This window comes from Falco naumanni, chromosome Z (genome assembly GCF_017639655.2).
Source record: "Falco naumanni isolate bFalNau1 chromosome Z, bFalNau1.pat, whole genome shotgun sequence".
NCBI classification, from domain to species: Eukaryota; Metazoa; Chordata; class Aves; order Falconiformes; family Falconidae; genus Falco; species Falco naumanni.
In genome coordinates this window covers 24373702-24395749 of record NC_054080.1, presented here as the reverse complement: position 1 = coordinate 24395749, position 22048 = coordinate 24373702, and the positions used below count along the sequence as shown (strand labels likewise).

Here is a 22048-nt window from a genome sequence, read left to right as displayed (position 1 = left end):
ACATAGAAAGAAGTTTTGAAAGAAAATAAAGAGTATGTATCATGATGCTGTTAACCTGTTTTAGCACCACTGGAAGACAGAGTATGAGAAAAGTCATCTTATTACTAGTAACGTGCTGCTTATTAAACTGAATTTCACTTAATACTGGATTTTGTTTCAGTGGTAAGTGCATGTGACACACAAAACATAATCTACCATTTTTATGAAATTATTAACAGTATGGACATTATTCTGAGCAGGGAAGGGAAAGCTTTCTGCCTCCACTCAGCTGTCATCTTGGCAGAATGCATTAGAGAATTTGTGCTGGTGCTTATGCTCTGCTTGTTCTGTGAATAGATATGGGACTTCAGGCTATTGAGCAGTGAATGTAAGATCACTCATCAGTACTGAATTTAAGTTAGGCAGCTTGTGATTACTAGGCTCAGAAAGGACTAACCAGTATCAGGACTAACAAGAATCTTTTCACAGATTGAGAACTATATAGTTAGTTTTTCAGAGGGGCAGAAAATGCAGTATGTTGTATGTAAGCAAATGGAATACATTACGTAGTCTTCAATCTTTGATATTCCCATTTTGGATTCTAGAGAATTAACTGTACTTCTCAAGCTTAGTTTTTCACTTTAAGTATGCAGTGTAGCTTTGAAGTAAATAGGATTTCAGTTTCTCTGGCACTTTCTTGGGCATTGATTCTCTGATATTGTCTTGAAGTACTCATTCCAGACTGCATTGCACTTGCAGCTTCTGAACATGGTTCAAAGCCATAACAGGACCAACCTGATTGGTCTATAAAGCCACATCTCATACTGCAACAACTTGACAGCTGATAATGTAAGTGTTGAGTTAGGTCTGTACTTACTCGTGTATATGCTTATGCTAATGTAAATAATTTCAGGATGGAGAGAGCTGTGCCGTAACAGCTGGAAGCATTTAGGTTTGCTTTTCTGATAGGAGGAACAGCATTATATATCAGTGATTTATCAGTAGGATACAGAGCAAGATCGAATGCCTAGCTAGGTTCTAAACTAAAGTTTAAGAGTAATGTGATAATTTGTTACAGCTGAGGGAGTAGGACTTTAGTCTTTGTGAAATTGAGTGGATCAAAAAACAGAGGGATGTCAGCTGCTGCCTGTAATTAATAGAAGCTTTGTAACAAAAAATCATACAGCCTGAAACACCCTGAACACTGGCCCACTCTTGTTGAAAATGGTTTACTGTAACAGCTTAAGTGACAGGACCTGTACAGTTAGCATACTGATGAAGTCAAAGAGGTTTTTGTGTGCTACTGTGCTGAAGGTAGCAGATAACATAATGTTGCACATCTCCTTAATCATGAAGGTGTTTGAGAGGTTACCTGGTAAAGATCGTTTTTCCTGGGAGTGGAGTATTGCCTTCTGTGACTGAAGAAAGGAGCCATGAGAAAACAGCTAAAATTAAAGTAGTAGTATTTAAGTATCTGCGGTGTCATTGCTCACATGTGTACACAGGCCTGTAGCGCCTTTAATTTTGTCTGGTCCCAGCCACGAGGTATCACAAGCCTGCTTGTTTCATACAAATCAAAGAAAGGATTGCAGGAAGAAGATTTCCTCAGGCATGTAACAATACATGTTTTTAATGAGCTATCTAACTATATGGCCACTTGTGTAAGCATATAACTCCCTAATTTATGTGAAGTACCACAGGGAAGGGCATTAATTTGCTTTAGCTGAGAAACCATTGCACTTTCAGATGTCCTGCATCCCACACTATTGTGTTGAGATGGAGTGCACTGCCCGTAGATATATTCTTGAATACTACATCTGGAGGATTAAAAAGATAAAATTGTGCTGTTTCTGTGAAGCGGCCTTCTATATTAGAGCTGAATTTTTTTAGACAACATGCCCGTAGTACCTATTGTCTATATAACCTTTTCTTAAAGTGAAAATACAGACTTAGAACCGCTGAAATACAGCTTGATTTCTGCTGTCTCTTGTATTCAGTGTGCTTCTGTGGGTTTTTAATTGTTACATCCTTATCCTTGGAGAGAGATTGGTTCTGGAAGGAGATTCTAAAATAGTGTCGTAAATTGACTTGTATATTCATCTGTCTTTTGGATTTTTTTCCAACCCATTACTAAACTGATACTTACTGTCCTAATTTGGTGTAGCTATAAGTTTGTACGTATTTGGTCTGATGTCACTAGTACTTGGTAGTTTAAGAACTTTGTATCTCAAAAGCACATGAGAAGTGCACTGCGGGTAAGTCTTGAGACCCTTGAAATGATATGCCTGTGGCTGCCACCTTAATAAGCAGTCTCTGTGGCATTTAAAAATAGACAAACTGTATTTGCTGTAGTTCTAATCCGTGCAGAACCTAGTTTAATTTTTTTATATAAAGGAAAACACTTTGCTTTTATAGGAATGCAAGAGAGTGTAGTCGTAGACGGCGTGTAGTCCTTGTGTGCTCTTACTGAGAGGAGAACAAGTGATAATCGTCGCAACGGGAGTGGTGCAGGTGCTTGTGAGCTGACTGACCGCTGCAGCGTGTCAAGCGCGGTGCTCCGGTGCTCCGTTACGGAGCGGCGGGTGGTTCCGCATGGAGAAGGGAGTGGTGGCGGCCCTCTCGGTGGCTCAGCCCGCCCGCAGCTGGCACGTCAGCCTGCGTGCGGTGACAGAAATGGTGCTCGGTGTGGTGCGTCATGTGCGCGCAGGAGGTGGTAACGGGTTTCGAACGGCTCGGGCCTTCGGCGGTGTGCGCTGGCGAGGGGGGCCGCGGCGCGGTCCTGCGGGGAGGACGGCGCCGGAGCTTGCCTTGCCTCCTTCCCAGCGGCTTCCCGGCGCGGGCGTGCCCTCTTCCCGGCTCCCAGCCGCGGGCCCCGCCTGCCGCGGGCGGCTGCGGGAGAGCGCCCGGCCCCTCCCCGCGGGCGGCGGTGGGGCGCGGGGCAGCCCGCCGCAGTGACAGCGCCCCGGCGCTGCTCCCAGGCCGCCCCCGGGCCGCGCCGCCCCGAGCCGCAGCTCCCGGCCTGGCCGCGGCGCGGCTCCGCCTGCGGCAGCGGGGCGAGGCGGGGTGCAGCTGCTCCCCGCGGAGGGGGCGGGCGCATCCTCCGGCCCACGCCCCCCATTGGCTGCGCCGCCGCGCCGGGCCGCACGTGACCGGCGGGGCAGCATTGGCCGCGGCGCTGGCGCAGCCGGTGGGCGCGGGCGGGGTCGGCCGGGCCGGGTGCTGGCGGCGGGATGGAGGCGCTGCGGCCGCAGCCATGGGGTGAGTGCGGCGGCGGCTCCCCGGGGCCGCCGCGCCCGGTCGGCAGCGGCGGGGGAAGCGGGGCGGCGCCCTGCGCCTGTGACAGGGCAGCGGTGGCGCCGCCGGGAATGGAGAAGAAAGCGGCTTTTGTGGCTAAAAAAAATAAAAAAACGACCAAAAAGGAAAAAAAAAAACAACGCACGGGCTGCGGGAAAGGGCAGCCGGCGCGGAGGGGAGGAAAACCCCGCGCCCGGGGGGCCGGGCGGCCGGGCGCGGCGAGGAGCCTCTGCGGGCGGGACCGAACCCCAGCCCGCCCCGCCGGCGAGAGGCACAAAGCCGCCGCGGAGCCCCGCGGCGTGGGCTCCTGGGGCGGCGGGCAGCCCCTGCCCGGCTAGCAGAGGCGCTGCCCGCGGCCGGCACCGGCCCGGCTTTGTTAGTGACGGGGGCGGCGGGGGCGCCGCTGCCGCAGCGCGCAGCCCGCGCCGGGAAGGGCGAGCGGCGGAGGACGCGGGCGCGGTGGGCGGCCGGCGGCGAGCGGGCCTGGCGAGCTGCGCTCGGGGGCAGCGCCGCGCGTCCGCTGCGCCCTGGGGTCCTCTGACTTCTTACAAATTTGTTTAACATCACAAAGAGATGCTTGGGTCCACGACTTAACCTGAATGCTGTGGGAAATCTTAATAAATTATGTATGAAGCAGTGGGTCCTTTCTTTCCCTTTGTCAGATATGCAGCTTTTCTTCTAGTAATTAGGTCATTGCCAGCAGAACGCTCCTTGCTTTTGCAAAAACGTGTAGCGATTTTTGGGAGACACGTACGCTGCCAAATTATTTCATCCTTTTCGTTGTTTGGCTCAAGATTTAAAATTCTTCCTGCTGATTTTTGCGGAGGCCCGTGGCTATGAGCTGTAAGGAGCATTTTTCATTTGATAGGATTTTCTTCAAGGGATCAGCGGAACCCAGTTTTGACTTGGTTTGGATAGTCACGCACTGAAAGATGCCTTTTAAAGGCGTAGCAAGAAGCATACAGCTTGTTAGTTCACATAGAAGTCTTTTCAGTAAATTACTGTGCACGCAGGAGTAATACAAGCAATATACATCATTTTCAGTCTTTAAATAGTTCCTGCTTCTGCTGTTTGTTCTATTTAAAGTGCTTCTTCATGTTCTTTCTACTGTCTTTTTACTGTTCAGTTCACTTTTCTGTTACTTCTAATGCAAATAATACATTAATGAATATTTTGTCAGAATTACAGTTCTTTCAAAATAACCTGTAAACATATGTACTGAAAGTAGGCTCCTGGAACCAGACTGTTTTTAAGGACACTCAAAGTAGCTGGTAATTTTTTTTTTCCTCCTTCTCAGTTCTGTTAAATACAATGATGCGCAAGAAAGGTTTGTTGAAGACAAGTCTAACTTACTGAGCCTAAATTTCTGCTTTATAGTAAACATCCTCTCCAGTCATTTTCTATATATACCATTATTTTTAGAATCATAGTTTTCCTGCCTGTTGGCTAGAGAGGCTTTGGATGATACTAAATTTTAAAACATCAGTTGAGGACTTACTGTTTGGAGTAAATGACTTCAGGAGAAAAATTGGTGATACTAGATGTTTCTCTGGTAGCATTGTGAATGTTCATTACATCTGCTTAAATATTAGAAGATACGGTGGATGCAGAGGTGCTTCCACCATTTTTCTGCAAGGAAAGCGGGTGACAAAAGCACAGTAGTGTTTATGATGATTATTAGGATGATGCTTCCTTCAGTGCCTTTTTAGGTCTTAAAAGAAATGGTCTTAGTATTGTTTTGTGTAACAAGCAGAGTAGTTCCTGTAAGAAACTAGTCACACTCTTAAAAATGGCAGGGTGAATAACAGATCACTTTTAAATATTAAATATGCTTTATTTATGAGTGCAGACTTTCCTAAACATTGTCTCTCAAGTGCTATCTTGTTACTTGCCAAAACATTTATACAAAATAGTTGGTTATGATAAATGTTCTAATACATGTTGTGATAGTGTGCTATTAGTACGAATCATCAGCATGGAATAATACAGCGTAAGTTGGAAATGCGTATGGCTAAAATTGATTCCTTTGGTCTCTAAATTCTCATGTTGGATTTCAGTATGTGTCTTAATTCAGTTGGTAAAATGTTTGTCAATGAAATGTCATTATTTTTTTCATCAATATAATGAAATCCGATCTAAAATAGGCTATACTACTTATGATATGCTGTGATAGTAGGTTATTGTCAGTGAAGACAGCATCTCCACTGATGATTTTCCAATATTTGTGCAGGACCTGTGTGGACAGATGCTGATACATTTCCTGCAAGACAAATGGTCTTCTCTTCCCTACAAGTGCTGAAGGGAACCTTGAAGGTGACCCTGATAGGTCACCCAAAATGGGGAAATATTTCTTTATTATAAAACAGGTGTGGGATTTGTTTTTTGTTTTTTGTTTTTTTTTTTTTTTTAATTAAAGCTGATGTATTTAATATTAATGGATTTGGGTTTCATTTGTGTTTTCAGTTAAAATAGGAGAATGAAGACCTGTCTTAGACTTCTTAATAGCTTAAACTTTCTGGAATTCAATCCTTAAAAGATTATGAGAAATACAAAAGTAAACAAGAGCGAGTCATATGCAGTGAGGGCATACACAATTAGCCATGAATAGCAAAGTTGATCATCACGAAGAATGAGTGTTCATGCTTGTGAGTCATCCCTGGTCCAATATAAGTTATGATTCAAATGATGTCTGGACTGCTTTGTGTTCAATATAGTATTTAAATGCAAATTATGTGTTGTATTTTCACGTCGTGTTCTGAATGCAGCATGACTAACCAGCTAAGGAACTTCCCAACCCAGAATCATAAAGGAAGAAGTGGGGCTTTTTTTCTTGGCAGTGCTATAAAAGCTCAACTTGACTGTTAATAGCCTGAAATGTATGCCTTCTTGATTTCAATCTTTTTTTTGTATTAATAGAATGTTTTTTTGATTGTTAGCATTCTTCAGTGACATTGTAAACATGGGGTCATTTCTGTTTCTCACGTACGTGTGCACTTGATCCCCATTGTACTTGACCTGTAATGAGGAATGCAAGCCAGAAGTTCAGACCATCATCTCTTTCCTTCTCCTCATGGTCTTTTAAAGGATGCAGAAAACATGGATCACTTATTTCATCTGCTAACTCAGGTTTTGGTTAGTAAGAACAGCAGCATATGGGTGGTGAGTACAGGCCAAGTATTGAACTTAAGCAGGTATCCTGAAATACAACAGTGGATTGAAAACTCTTGCCAAGTTATGAATTTATGGAAGAACAAAACCAAAAAGCGCTTTCCACTCCCTCCAGCTGAAAGGATTTTAAGAGGTCGGGTATAGCAACATCACAGTGTTCTGTCTGCTGTCCACAGAGATAACCTTCATGCAGAAGTGGATAGAAAAACTAAGAAGAAAATCCTCTCAGTGCAGCTGAGGTTTAGAAAAAATTGTGGTCTCCTTTTAAAGGGACTAACCCTTTTCATGCTTTGTCTTAGGGTAACTGATAATAGTAATGGCTCTTCAGCTGGTGCTTGTTTTTTCTGCAAGGCTGAAAAACCCAGGAGTTCAGAGGGTACCTAATCTAGATACGATCATTTGGGATAATTTCTTTTGTGTCATTTGTTTTGAAATTTATTAAAACGAATAGTGTTATGTAACTTGCAGTTCACTTTCTGATATCAAAGCCCGTGTTGCTAAAACAAGCTGATGCAGAGCAGTTTTCTGTAATGGCTGTTTTGTACTCCTTCCTGCATCTCATCACCTGAGCATGCTAATATATAATAAAGGAGAACATGAACAGAAGATAACAAATCTGCTGTTGCATTCACAGGCAAGGGCAACTGTCATTTTGTACCAAGTATTTTCTTAGTTCTGCTTAACCACATACAGAGCCTCATGGCACTTTCAGAAGCCTCATTATGTTTGTGTGCCCACTTAGCCCATATGAGGAAAACCCAAACAAAATTGCCTTCCTTCTGCCTGCTACTGACTAGAAGCTTTGGGGTTGTTCTTAAATGCGCGTGGGGATAGGAGGATTAAATATGCTGGCAACAAAAGCCGTTTTAATAAACCATGGGTTTATCACTAGGTGGAAATAACATCATTGTTCTATGTGATGCTGGACAAGGCAGAAATGCAACCTTTATGCTCTGGAAAGAATTGGCATAGTGGGCTTTCATGATGTGAGGCGATGGAGTATTTTTCAGTGAGCAGTAAAGCGTATTGCACAACACCTGTGAAGGATAAATTATTTTAAATCAGTAAGCCTGGAAAACTTGCCCTAAACTGAAATGGCTAGGAGGGCAGTCCCTGGCCCACTGGTACTTCTTTTCAGTAAGTTCTTAAACAAAGCCCTTTACTGGTATTTTGCCAGTGTTGAAAAAGGACAAGCTGAAGGATATTTACATATAAACCGTTTAACCTGAAGATGAGCTTCAAACAAAATAATGGAAAATCTGTTACAGGATTCAGTCAACAGAGAAATTGAGTTAAAGTAAATTGGCATGGTTCAAAATAAGGATGGCCAAAAAAACCCCTCACTCTTCTTGTGAGTGTATTGATACAGGTAACTCTATGAAAATGATCTGTTTAAGGCTCAAGTTAGTAAGTGGAGCTGGCTTACCTTAGAACAGCTGTGCTGGATTTTTTGCCCCTGTCTGTCAGCCTTGCCCCTCTTTTGGAAATAGCTGTGTAACAGCTGCTGGACTGTTGTGGTTAATGGCCAGCATAGTAAATTAAACCAACACCTATTTCAGATTACCTTGGTAGTCAGGCAGTAATCTGCAGTGGTTTTAGACAGCTGCCGCTTGAGCAGCTGAGACCTCCTTTCTTCCCTGGGTGGGGACCATGTGGAGATGGGTAAGGCAGACAGCTGGGGCAGGCACTGGTGCAGCCCTCCCAGCACAACTACTAACTGCTTCCAAGTCAGAACCCCGAGGCCCAGTGCTGCCAAAAAAATCTGTTTTAAAATGTATTTAAGGGAAACTAATTGGAAAAAATCTCATGACGTTATGGTTTGTTGAGGGGTTTTTTTGGTGAACTCAGTGTGTTAGGCCCTTGAAGAAACAGTTGTCCGTTAGTCACATGGGGATGAATGACAGAATAGTAGAGAATCGTAAGGACAAGTTACTAGGCTCAGCACTGAAGAGTTGAGTAAAATTTGTGGATGTAGAAAGAAATCAGAGTGGATGCCCCTTCTAGCATTACTGAATTACAATCTAGAGTCATGAACTTTCGATACAGTGGTTACAAGTTGTTATATTAAGAAGATAAACTGTTGTTTGAAAAATCTTCAATTACAGAGCACAGGAGCACGTCTCTTTACTGGGGGTGATAGTAGGATGCTGAATTCTTTTTGCGTATTAGAGTTGAACATCTCATTTACTACTCAACAAAGTTCATAATCCAAAATCAGTTATGTGAACGGAGCCTTGGTTAACGTCAGTGGTTTTTTGGATTGGGCCTTATTGAAGAAAGTAGTTTTGCTTTTTTTTTCACTGATTCTGATGTCTAAAGTAGCCTTAAACCTTACTTGCTAACAAAAAAAAAACAAAACCAAACCCAAAAATCACCCTCAGGCAGTTACTGGTGAGTGACAGAATAATTATTCTGTTGAAGATTTCTAAAATTGAAACAAATAGGTTGTATTTATCCAAAAATGTTGCCTACATTTACATACTGGCAGTGTGAGATCTCAGCCTCTACTATTAGAAAAATTCGTGGTAGAGTATTATATCTTAGATTATTCTTAGCCTCTTTTGTGAAAAGACTTAATTGTTTTACAAAATTTGATTTATAAAGATAGGGTTCTCTGTTAACAATGATAGTTTTTATGGATGAAAAAAATAGTAATGGAAGTCTGAAATATTTTCATAAGGAGATTTAATTAATATATCACAAATTGTTGGGTTTCTTAACTAGGCATGTTGAGTATATCTATTTGTTGGTTCCAAAGAAAAAGGATATGATCGATAAAAATTGCAAATTTTCAGAGAATATTGCATTTTTTTCCTATCTCTTGGGATTTGAGATTAAAAAGAGTGCATCTAAATTCCTGATTTCCAAGCAGTTGTTAACTGGTATAGTTTCCTTAATGTAGAAAAATGCATATCTAAATCTTAGCAGTATGTTTGGATACTGTTAGGCTTCTCATTAATTTTGATTTTAGTGTGTAGAAGAGTTATATCTAGCTTGAAATTATTCTTTGATGTGTATATTCATGCAAAGTGCTGATTCATTAAAGCATGAAATTACTTGTCATAATTTCACCTTACTTTGATAGGAGATGTAGAAGAAACCTCTTAATGATGAGAAATGTGGGTCAGGGAAGTAGGAGACCTAGATTTTTGGTCTTCTTACAATGAGGGAATTAAGTTTCAAAGTTTCTGTATTCAAAGAGGGTTATTTCTTGGAGTAAATCTAGAGAAAGAGCTGTCTCCACTCTTCCCTTTAACTGTGTTTCTTCATTGTTCAGAGTGCAAAAGGGAATTTGACTGAAGCATAATAGTGAACTTTGCAAAGGTGGGCTGTGTTGCATGCATCGCACGTTTTCTCTTGGTCTGGGTAGAATATGAAACGGGCATTGGAGGCCGGAATTCTTCCTTTTCTGTTTCCCTTCTCTCCCCTGCATTGTAGCAGTTTTCTAGGGCGAGGGGGAGAAGGCAGTTACTGATTCAGCTGATTCTGGGTCCAGTAATCTTGACTCTGTGTGTGTGTGTGTGTGTGCGTGCAGTGGTACAGCTTCAGGCTAGTGGGCCATGTGTAAATTATTTCTTGCTTTCCTTTGGATTAGTCACTTGTCTTGTGAATGCTGTGATATGTGGCTGTGAACCCTGTCTGGCCAAGAGGGTCCAGAGTTTGACTCTTCCCCCAAGACAAGTGTTTTGATCACTGAGAAGTGTATTGCAGGAAGTGCGTGCAGCAATACAGTCAATTTTTGTTAATGCCAGCAATTCTGTGTTTAAGAAATTTTAAGTAGTTTTTTTATACTCTGATAGTTTGGAGCATAAATCCAAGGGTTGGTTTTGGGACCTGAACTCTGATCTTATGTGTCTAGTTTGAGGCTATGGGTAAAAAACTGTTTCCAGAAGAGAAGCAGATTTGAATTTTTAGGGTGTTATCTCAGTATACATGGAACAGTGTAAAGGAGCCTTGTGATTGTGCAAACTAAGCGCCTGAGAGGTGTTGCAGTGCTTAGCGTAAGAAAGGCTAAGGTGCTTTGTGGTCATGTGTTACCTATGTCCATTTCCCCTATTTTAAAGTTAAGTAATGGTGTCTTCTGTGAAATGCTTTGGCATATCCTTATTTCAGCAGAAAAAAATACCAATATCTTGAAAATACAAAAATAAGTACAGTATTATGTTGACATTTAGGAATGTAGAATTGATTTGATTTCTGATCTGCTAAGTCCAGTTCCTTCCTGTGCAGTGATTTAGGCAAGGATGTTGCTAAATTGACAACTTCTAATGGACATTGCCAGGCTACATTGATAAATGACCAATTTATACCCGTTGGTTCCGTGTCAGTGTTTTGTTTTAACATAAATATTTTTTTTCTGCGTTGAGTGTCTCCCCCTCCCTAATAATGAGGTATAGCTGTGTTGTTCCAGCCTTTGTTGTGCCAAGACAGTAAAGGCTTGCTTGTCAAGTCTTTTCTCATATGAGAGACCCTCTAGTCCCCTGATCACTTAATGACTTTATCTGCACCCACTTAAATTAAATTTGCTTTTCTTACCCGTGTCTTTGTAAAATCACTTGATGACTCCAGGGACTGTGTTTGCTTTCTTTGTGCCAGTCGTGTGTTGGCAGGGCCCAGGTGCCCTGCAGGCTGGCTGCCAAGAGGCTAGCGTTGCTTCTCCCCACTGTTTCCAGGTGATGAGATTCCTGCATAAGTGACCTTACCTTGTTATGTTATTTAATTCTGCCCTGTTTCTCCTGCTTCGTTTCTCAGTTCATCAGATTACTAGCGTATTACGTGTAGTCCTCTGACCTTGTGAACCCTCTTGAATTTATGGGAGTAAGTTTTGATGCAACTCCTTGTGCCAAGGTCGGTAATGAAACATGTAAAAATACCTGTTGCAGACTGGTTTTGGGGGGAACTTGATAGCAACCTGCCTCCAGCCCAACAATTTGGCTTACAGCACTGCCCAGCATCTCATTGTCTTTGGACTGCTCCTTACCCATGTACAGTTTTTCTGCTCATGTCTGTTATAACTGTGACTGGTTGTACACACGGCACAGTATTGAATGCCTTGGTGTGGTTAAAGTAGGTGAGATCCATTATTTCTAAAAAGTAGTTAACTATTCTCAAGTACATGGTAGTCCTTCCTTTACAGGCAGGAAGAAAGAGAAGTATCTCGGAGGGCCAGGGAGGTAGGTATACATCTGCGTGCCATGCCCCCAAGAAGTCCCAGATGCCTTAGCCAGTGCAGGGGCAGGCATCACTGGAAGCAGATGCCTAGGTGGCACGTCGCTGTTGTGAAAATGACTGCCTTCAGTCCAGCTTTCAGTGTGGATGTACTGTGACTGCAAAGACACTTTGCCCAGACCTTGCCATCCTCCTGAGAGATACCACGTATGCACCCTCCAGGAGGTTCTCTTTAAAATTCTTGCCTTATCCTGAGGTGCTGATGTGAATGTTCTATAGCAGACGGCAGCTGCCAGGCATTGCTGTGATTCCTGGTGGCGCAGGCGCCTCAGGAGCCAGCAGAGCTGCAGTCAGGCAGCATGGTTCCTGCCACATGCCAAACTGGAGGAGTGGGTTTCTTTCTGCGGTAGTGTCACTTATTGCTCATTTGGGCATCTATTTAACAAAAAAATAAGGTGTTTTGGATTGCCTGGCTTGTGGTAATCAACTAACTTTTTTTTTTTTTTTTTACTGAAAACCCACAAAGTTTGACATTTGAATAAATCAGGAAATGACTCCTAGTCATAGGCAGAAAGATTGCTGTCTCTTAGTAGTGATGTCCCGCTTCCGTGTTATGAAAATAAAATACACAAAGGAGGCTTAGGAACGTAGATCAGGAGTGGGAGACGACAAACCAAACCGCCCCTTCAGAAACTGAATCCTTACTCATTTAACATAAGCACATTTAAGCTTATTTTGCATTTAAAATTTCAGAGCTATGCAGTTCCTGGTTTTCTGCTGTAGCTTCTCCCCGTGTTCTGTTTTCTTCATTTTCTTCGTTGTGTGTATATATCTTGTTCATGTGGATAATTGTTCTAAATTCCAGATCTGTGAGTAAAAATTCCTTAGCGTGGACAGGAAAAGGAAAAACTTGATATTTTATCATTACTTGTCCTTTCACACTAATAATGAATTAAAATAATGGGAGGAAAAAGTATGCTAGCTGGAATCAAAATGCATGTCAAATACATAGTACACAACAACTTCTGTAAATCAGGTAAATACATGTGTGATGTACTTGATTCAAGACCAACATATTCAATCAACATTACAATACAGTCCTAATTTATGACAACTAATGTGAAAATGTTTCCATTTCTATCTGTGTTTCCTTGGGCTTGTGCAGAATTGTCCATGCAGTGTAGATTCTGAACAGAATAGTGAACTACAGCTGTTGGTTTTGTTAATAAGAATGGAAATTGATGCTTACTTAATAAAAACATACATGAAATGGAACAGAAGCAGTCTGCCCTGAAATTATTTTTTTCTTATTGTTGTTACAACTCTCTTTGACAGCTCTCCACCTTTTACATGAAACAGCCTGATGGTAAAAGCACAGAATTCACAGAACAGAGTAGGTGTTTCAGACTGCCTGCATTTCTCTAAAAATGAGGTCTTCAGAAAAGCATGACCAGATTTTGAAAAATAAAGTTGTTAGGGCTTTTTTTCTTCAGCCTATTAGTAGTGTCATGGAAATTACAGTTCCCTAAGTGGCAGGCTTCTTTCTTCTCCCATCTTGGAAGATGACGGCTGCTTAGGGCATGAATGAGGACTTGCTTCTTGAAAAGGAAATAAAGAAGTTGTATCAAATGCTCTATAGATTGTGTTATTGTTTCTGTCTTCATTTAGAAAGATTGAACAGTTTTCAAAATCTGTATTGGGAAACAAAAACCTTTTTGAATAACTTTACCTGTTTTTTAGTAGGCTGGGTAATTCAATTAAGGTTGTCTGGAAGAGCGAAGTTGATTTCGTGGGGAGTTACATGAGCAGTAAAGTCAAAGGCTTAGTGAGAGGATACACAGAAAATGCTAAATAAGAGCTTTTAATTGTTTCATATTTTCCAAAGTACTGCAGCAACAATGAAAAGGCATGTTGTCCCATAAGCTTTTAAATTTTTTCCCCTTTGAGTTATAGGCCATATACTTAGGAAATTCTTGTAACGAGGTTGGAAGGGTAACTTGTACGTAGATGAAGTGCTAGGCTTCCTTTTATCCTCTTAAATGGTGGTGAATAAGAAACTTACTCACAGCTTTAACTGTGAAGAGCTTCAAACATGATTAGCCATATTTTGGTTAACCTATGTTGTTAGATCAACAACTTTAATGTTTTTTTGTTTGGAAAGTGGGAAACAATTTTAATTTATAATTTAAATTGGAGTATTTGTTTCTTTCTTCTTTGTAATGACTGAATAATTGTGATGGTGTCCTAGGTCTGTGTTACAGTATTACCCAAAATAATAGTGGGTATCTTGGTATCAAGAATAGCCTTCTATCTTTTTGTTCTGCTGTGCAATGTGATCAATTCTTGTGTTGGAATTTTGTCAGTGTATTTGTTTTAATCTTTATGGCTTGGAGGGTATTTTTACAAAAGTTTCGATTACTACTACATTTGATGCTTTTTTCTGGTAAAATTCCTCCGTATTCACTGTTTGCCTTTCATACAACATAACCTTTAGTGTATGCTATGCCTAGGAATTTTGAACATCTGTGACTATCTTTCATTTCATAAAATAAGTAGGCAGTCAGCATCTTTTACATATGGTTGATGGTGCTTGTTGTCTATCAAAAATGATTAAATGTGGTTATTATCTGTGTAGTTTCTCAGTGTTAGAATTGAAATGCAAATAATAAAGATGTTTTTGTATGATGCTGTTTTCTTTCATGTATTCTGCCTTCCCCTCATACCTAATGCAGTTGTTAATGAACTTCTTTCATTTATTTAATCATGTGTATCCAATGGAAGCCCTCTGAAAAAAGTCTTTGAACTAGCATTAGTGCTAGGTATTAATAGTTTGGTTTAATGGATTTAAATTGAATGTTTAGAAAGTTGAATGGTAAATGGGAGGGAGTTTGTTCTATGGTTAGATAACTTTGTGGGTTTTTTTTTCTAAAATGTGTAAGTCTAATATTTTCTCTTACTTTTTTAAGGGCTGAGGGTAGCCCAGGATGGCTGCAGCTTCATATGATCAGTTGTTAAAGCAAGTTGAGGCATTAAAGATGGAGAACTCCAATCTTCGGCAAGAACTAGAGGATAACTCAAATCACCTAACAAAACTGGAAACTGAGGCATCTAATATGAAGGTATTGCAAGCTCTGTGTCTTTGTGCATCAGCATTTCTGTTACTGCCTTTTGCATTGTAGACTGGTAGTTGCTCAACATGTTTTGTGTGCTTTTAGAGTCCTACAGAAGTCCTTTTCCAGTCTGGGTAAAGAAAACTACCAAAGCTGCTTAGTGAAGAATTATTTTTTTAAAATTTGAAAACAAAAAAAGTTTTGAAATATATCTAGAAACAGCTTCCAGTTTTCACAGCTTCCTCTCTGGTGTGTCAGGGTAGGCACTACCATTCTAGCACAGCTGTACTTACCAGGAGGAAGTCCAGTCTGCTGGCATAGTTTAACAAAGCAAGTATTGTTCAGCTCTTGAAAACATGGGAGACACTGGAGATTTTTAGTGTGTTAAGGTAAGTTTAAAAATTTTGGGGGTTACTGCAATTAAACATCCGAGAAATAAAAGCTCATCTTAAAATAAGACCACAAGTTCTCCAGCCTCTCCCAAAGCCTAGATTCACGCTTAGTAATTTCCATCAGATCTGTCCATCTGATGTCTGTTGGCTAGGTGCAGGACTCGAGAGCCACCTATCCAAGAGGAATACTAGGCTCAGCTGGAATTTAGATGGATTTTGACCAGTAGGAAGATGCATACACAGCTGCATCCATGTGATCCATGACACTAAACGAGGCGGAATTTCACAAGTGTTATAGCTGCATTAATGTAGTGCTCTTCCTGAGCTGACAAATCCTGCTGCCTTTTGCTAACAGCCAGCAAAACCGGGCTGCTTTTGGTATCTCAGTTAATACGGCTCAGAATTGGTTGGTATCTCTGCATATACCCCTGTACAGGGCAGGGATGTTCTAAGTATTAAACAACATTTGTATGTCCATCTCCTCGCTTCCTTATCTTCATATCACGGACTTACTGTTCCTTTATAACTGATCTTTATTTTTTTAATATGGTAATTTGATGAATGTGGCAATTAAAAATACTTTGAACTTAACTTTCTTTTCCTCCAGCATGTAAATTGTGACCTGTATATTTACTGTAAGAAAATTTTCTTGTGTTCTGAAGCACTGCCCCTAGTTACAACACTTGAAAGAAGCACAGTTTTTTCAGATATTTATGATACTTGCACCGCACTCTAAAATGAAAACTGCTCTCCTGCCTGAATTGAAATGAAATTATAGTCCTTTACACCAACTACTCAAAACAGTGGTTGGCATTAGCAGCTGTGGGGAAAAATCAGTGTTTGCTCAGTTATGTATCTGAAAGCTAGTTCTGTCATTTATAGTGTTTTTCTTAATGTTATAACAAAATTGTAACTCCCCTGTCATTGCAGTCAAAAGTAAGAGAGGGAAGGACAGGAGAGTGATCTTCCTCAGTGTTTGAAAAAGGAAGAGCGAAAATGTCTTTTTTTCCCCCCTTTGTCCTCATACAGTTTGTGGGGTTTTTTTTAAGCTTTTGTGCAGATAATTAAATTTCCACTGACCTAGAGACAGACCAGCTGTATAAGCTGGTCTCTAGGGCATTAATTTGTGATGTGGAACAGCTTTCTGTCCTTACTTCAAGCCTGGCAGACCAACAAATGGAAAGTGGCTCTATCACACTCCACAGAGGAGTGCTTATGAACACATGCAGAGTAGATGTTGCATTTTTTTCTGTCCCAAAATGCCATTCTAGATCTAAGGAGTTCATGCTAGAAAACCTCCAACTCAAGTATCAAACTGGATATATTTATTTTCATTGTAGGGGATAGATGGGGAGGAGGTTGTTCAGATTAATTTGAGATATAAAATCTTTTTTTCCATGTTCTCTCCATAAATCCTAATCAGCTGTAGTCCTAAGGAGTGCTTGCTTCTGCACCTGAACCAAGAAAGTTTCTTTTCTGCCTTTGTTTCAGATGTGTTTGAAAGGGGTTGAAAGCTTTGACTTGACTCTTAACCTGAAGGATGGTATGGGAATGGTACTGATTTGGAGTCTGTGAGTGAAGCTTGATGGGGATCACTGCAGGATTCTCTTTAGTCAGAGATAACTTTAGTTTTGGAAGCTTTTGGAGAAAGTATGTGGTGGGTTTTTTTCATTGACAGAAACTGCATGATTTGGATGGTTCCAGTGCCATAATTAGGGATAATTACAAGAAATGTAATAAGAACTAGAACAGTGGAGATTGAAAGCCCACTACCATATATACACAGTTAAAACTGCAAATATTTTGGAAAAAATGATCCTTTGGGAGCACATAAGTGTGACAGAGCCTTAGCAGCCCCTCCTACCAAGTAAAATCCCACATATTAGTGGGGGAAGGGGAGTGGCAGTGGGGAAAACAAGGTGTGGTTCTGTGGCAAACATAACTGTTACTTGCACCATGGGTTTTGATCTGTGGGCTGATGCAGAAGCATCTCCCAGTAATTTTTTTGACTGTTTGCTTGTATCTTCTCTTTTGCCTTACGTTCTTTAATCAGTTGTGAAAGGCAGTATTTTAGAAGGGGATTTTTAAAGACAATATTGTATCGTTAAAGAAACTGATTTTGGCAGTAGTAGTGTTAAAATGTTGTGTACGTGTGCCTCGTCTTTTATAATCGTTCCATTTCAGAAATGTAAGGTAATCGTACTGGAATTAAAAGCTTAACATGGGCTCATCTTGCACATGTATTTATCATAAACTACTACTGACCTATATAAGAGCAGTGTCTGAGTGCTTTGTGTTTAAAGTGAAATTGCATATTTAAGAGTGAAAATTCTCCATTTGCTGACCAGAAAACAACATGATAGGTAAACAAAGATAAATGGGATAATGGGGGTGCCAAAATGATTAGTAAAACAAAGTCCACTTTATTTTTTAATTTGTGTTGTCCTAGGGATTAACTGTTCAAACAAAAGAAATCCCTCATGACTAACTTGGGAAATTCAGTTGTTACTGTTGGCTTACTGTCAGATGAAATACACAAGTTCAGTATGATAAAATTTTCTCTCTAAAATCAACAAATATGCTGTTTGGTCAATGAAATAATGATGTTGGCCCATGAAGAAAAATGATTTCAGTATCTAGATGTAGAATGTAAAAGTAACTGTATCAAACACACACTATGGACAAATTTAGAAAAAGTAAACATGGCTTTATTAAATTAAAAACTGGTAAAATTCATGAAGAGACAAAAAGCAATCCAACATCAGCTATACTGCATTGTGCTTGTAAATTTAGGAAGCTTTGTCAGACTCTCCTGCCTGGTTCTTGTAAAAGACAAGTATTTTTCTGTTAAGGATGGCTTTTTTTGTTGTTGTCATAGCTAACTCGTATCAGCATTTTTCCCCATATAAAATTTTGGGGGAAATAGGTATATGTAACTTAACTTCAAGTCCTCATGTAGCGAAAGAATAATGTCATGCTTGATATCCACGCTTGTTCTCTTGAGTTTTTTGGATTTTACAGTAAGTGAGTAATGGGTGTTATCTTGTGTGAGAAAGCCATCTTTATATGTGATCCTCTGTGGGCAGAACATTCTCTTTCATCTTTATTTGGACAAAATGTTCTCTCTTTCATCTTTATATAGTATACTTAAAATTACTTTCTATATATGATTTTCCGGGTTATTTAATATCCTCTGTATTTTGTCCACATGTATCAATAGTAAAATAGGAAGACTCAGAGGAACTTAAGTTTCTTAAATTATTCTGAGTTTTTGTAACCAGCTAAATATACACTGTCAAGAAACAAGGCAATGGTTAAACTCTTGTTCTCAGAAAATCATGAGCTGCTTAATTCATGGAGATGTTTACATTTTTTTTGTTTTGTGGAGGGTGGGGTTTGGGCATATTATATGAAAAACTCATATAAAGGTTTTAGTTTTAATAATCTTCTGTGGGTGTATTTGGTGGTTGGTTTGTTTGTTACAAGGAATTCAGGTTTAAAAGAGGGTCCTGGAGAGCTAGTTACTGTTGTGTCTGGTGCAAGTCCAAAGGGTGGTATATTTTGACATAGATGGTGTTTGGGTTTCTTCAACGAATTAGACAACAGGGTAATAAATAAATCTTGTGATGGTTTTATGTTGGATTGGAATGGATTTTGACTAAAAAAAGCAAGTACTAAGATATTTTGAGGATTTTGATTTTGAATATGTTTGTAATTTAATGTGGTTGCAAATGAAATGTTAAGACTGTAGAATATAATATCCCAGATTTATTGCAGTGTCGTGCACACTTCATGAGGTTGGTTATTACTCAAGTTAGCAGAATAAAAGGTAAAAAGTGTACTAAAGAAGATGCCATAGTGCCTGGTTTTTTATCTTGTTTCTGTCATGCTGGATTTGTGAGAATATGAGAAAGCTTTTATCTTAATTGAATGGAGTGTGATTTTATAATTAAATATGATTAAGTTGCATTTTATCTGCACATATAACTTCCCATAGTATCTTTTTATGGATGTTGAAAGGGATGAATATACAAATCTTTGAGGAATAGCAGACTGAAAAGCAAGTTTGCAAACTTAACAGTTACTTGGTTGTTTCATTAGTAAGAGGAAATCTGAAAAATATACTGCTTCCAGCTTGGAGTTTGTTAGGATGTGTATAAAAGTAGAAGATCGGATGTTCCAGGAACTAACTGGCATGCAATGTTTTGATACTTTGTTACACTTTTTGGGCATGAACTCTTGTCAGCCTTGTATGGCAGTAGCATTTTGTGATCTATAAGCCATAAGAGTAAAACCAAAAAAAAAAAAACCCCCATGCATAGTAAATAGTGCTGATCCTTTACATCATACCAATGGCTGAATCACATCAGGTTTTTTAGAAGTTTACATGTGCGGCGATGTAAGATTTCAGTTACTGTCAGTACCCTTTATCCTCCTTGCCTAAATTTTAAAGGTTTGCTTTAAAATGGCTGCTGAGGGATTCTGTCTTTTGGAATGTATGACTACTCTTATCAGATGTCTACTTGATTAGGTAAGCAGGTGATCCAAGTTTTCTTTTAACTCATCAAACCCCATTTTATGGACATATAATCTGCTTAGCCACCATTTCTTGATATTTTACCTTGAAAACCTATCTCATTCTGATCAGCTGCCTCTGATCATCAGTGTTTAATGATCCCATTGTAAAGCACGGAAGGTACTGGGAGGTATTTTTGTAACTGGCACAAGAATTTTTAGTTCAGTGTATCACAGTAAGCCATGTGCTTGCAAATTAGAATTTGAAGCCTGTGTTGACAGAGACCTCTGATACATACAGCTTAACAGTTTTGTTGTGTTATATACGTATGTAGTATGTATCTATCTGTATATAAGGTTCCTCAAGAAGGTGGTAGATACATACATTTAATGGATACCCGTGCTTGCAATCCCATCTCCAGAAATCTAACAACAGGTTTTGTTCTAAGGTACCAGAAGTTACACATTTTGCTGGGAATACTTACTGTGTCAAATAACAGGACTTCCCCATTTCTTTCCAAAGGAAGAGTGTTTTTAGCTTCATCTTGCCTTTCCCATTTTTCCTTTCACCTTCGGAGAAAAGTTTTTTGGTTGGCATCACACACAGTGAAATGTTTCACCAAGTCATAATGAAAAAAATAATGAAAAATTATATTGTCTCATCAAAGCAAAATATTCCATACAGAGAAGAAAAATGCTTGCATTAAAATAGATTTGATCTGGAATTACTATTACTGAATAGGCTACACATAGTAAGCAAACTGCAGTATAACTTGAAGTTTATATTTGGATCTTGAATTTAGTATGATAGGCATTTCTTTGTGCATCCTGTCACACATTAAAGTATTAGCATCATTTCCAGAACTGGAAATGTTACTGGAAACCTGGTTTCAAAATTATCTGAGTTATCTGGTGTGTTATTATTTTTGCTAGGAAGTCAAGTCATATATAACATAGTGGATTGTAGTTGCTTCATGAACCAAATCCAGTGTTGTGGTATCTCCACAGTAATTGCTCATATGGAGCTTAGGGATTCCCCTGCTATGCAAAGAACATCTCAGTGATGCTATCTCAAATTTAAGAGTCAACAATAAAACTTCTAGAACAAAGAGAAGAAAACAGATACAGTGAAATGTCGGTCACCCAAGTGTTTGAAAGCAACTTGAGTATGACCATTGCTGACCTGTCAACTGTAAGGTATAACCTGTGCCACCCTTTCCTCTTCAGCAGTTGGGAAGATTGGGGTATGACCCCTTCTGCTTTAAAGAAAGGGCAAGCTACAGCCTAAGAGGAGGAATCATTTACTGGAGTGATTGTGAGATCTGGATACTTTTAGAACTGTAGTCATGTGAATTATTTCCCTTCTGTCAAAAGTCCTCATCAGTTTGTCAGCTGGTAATTTCTTATTTCTTGTTTATTCATGGACCCTGAAGTTCATCTATGGTAGATTCCCTCCTGGCAACAATTCAGCAAGTATGACTTCTTTGTCAAAGCTTCTCTTCTGCATAATCCACACTATCAACCTTGCTGCTGAAGAGAGGTCTTCCGTTAGTTAGATATGCCCTAGGCCCTGAAATTCTTCACCAGCGTGTTTCCACTTGGTTTCTTGGGTATCTTCCTTTCCCTTACGTGTCATCTGTGAAATGTAATGATACGTTGTCAAACTATAGAACTCAAATTGAAGTTCAGTAATCTTTTTTTTCTCTTCCACCAGACAGACATCTGCACTGCTTACCAAATTTGTGTGTATGTATGTAATTTTCCTGCAAGATGCTTTTCATGTTTATGTCCTTTGTGATTGTCAGACAAAGATAAAGATCTTTATTCCGTGCTTAAAATGGCCTCATCATGCAAGCTATGAAGGTGGCAGACATGATGCCACTTTTTAAGAAGAAAGTTTAGGGAAAACTGCTGATCTACAGACCTGCAAGCTTGAGTTTAACGGCCATGTCAGAAACCACAATAAAGAACAGACTACAAGTAAGCAAGGAGTTAACATTTCTTTCTTAGAGAGAGCGGTGGCTGTTCACAGCTGTGAGTTCTCTGAAGGAATCATTGAGTAGGAGGTAAGCAATATAGACACTGGTAAGTCTGCCTGGATTTCTAAAATGAGGTTAGTAATGTCCCTCATCAACACAGATAATGTTGTTCTGAAGAACCTAAGTTGATTCAGGAAGGTTCTTCGATTACTATCCAACTTAAAGGTAGAAAATAAAAAGCAGAAGGAATAGTTAGGGGCGTGGGTTTTTATTTTACCACTAGCGTCTTAGTGAGATTTCTGCCGTGACCTGTGTTTTTTTCAACATATTCATAAGTTAACTGGAAAGAGAAAGTCAATCTGATGTTGGGAATTACTGGGCCTACATAGGGAGATGAAAAAAGCTTGTTGTTATCAGGATGGACACAGGTTGCATCCAGAAG

The 22048-nt window shown here is 40.0% G+C and overlaps 1 protein-coding gene across 3 annotated transcripts in view; it reads left to right on the top strand.

Moving 5' to 3' along the window:
* The window catches only part of APC (APC regulator of WNT signaling pathway), a 103408-nt gene that overhangs the window by 20533 nt on the left and 60827 nt on the right, over positions 1-22048 (top strand). For 2 of the 3 annotated variants that reach the window (XM_040580272.1, XM_040580270.1), the window contains exon 2: positions 14577-14729. In XM_040580272.1, coding sequence (XP_040436206.1) covers positions 14595-14729 — 135 coding nt within the window. In that variant the 5' untranslated portion in view covers positions 14577-14594. Of the gene's footprint in view, positions 1-3170; positions 3238-14576; positions 14730-22048 lie in introns of those variants that run through there. The other variant, XM_040580271.1, reaches the window with a different exon arrangement.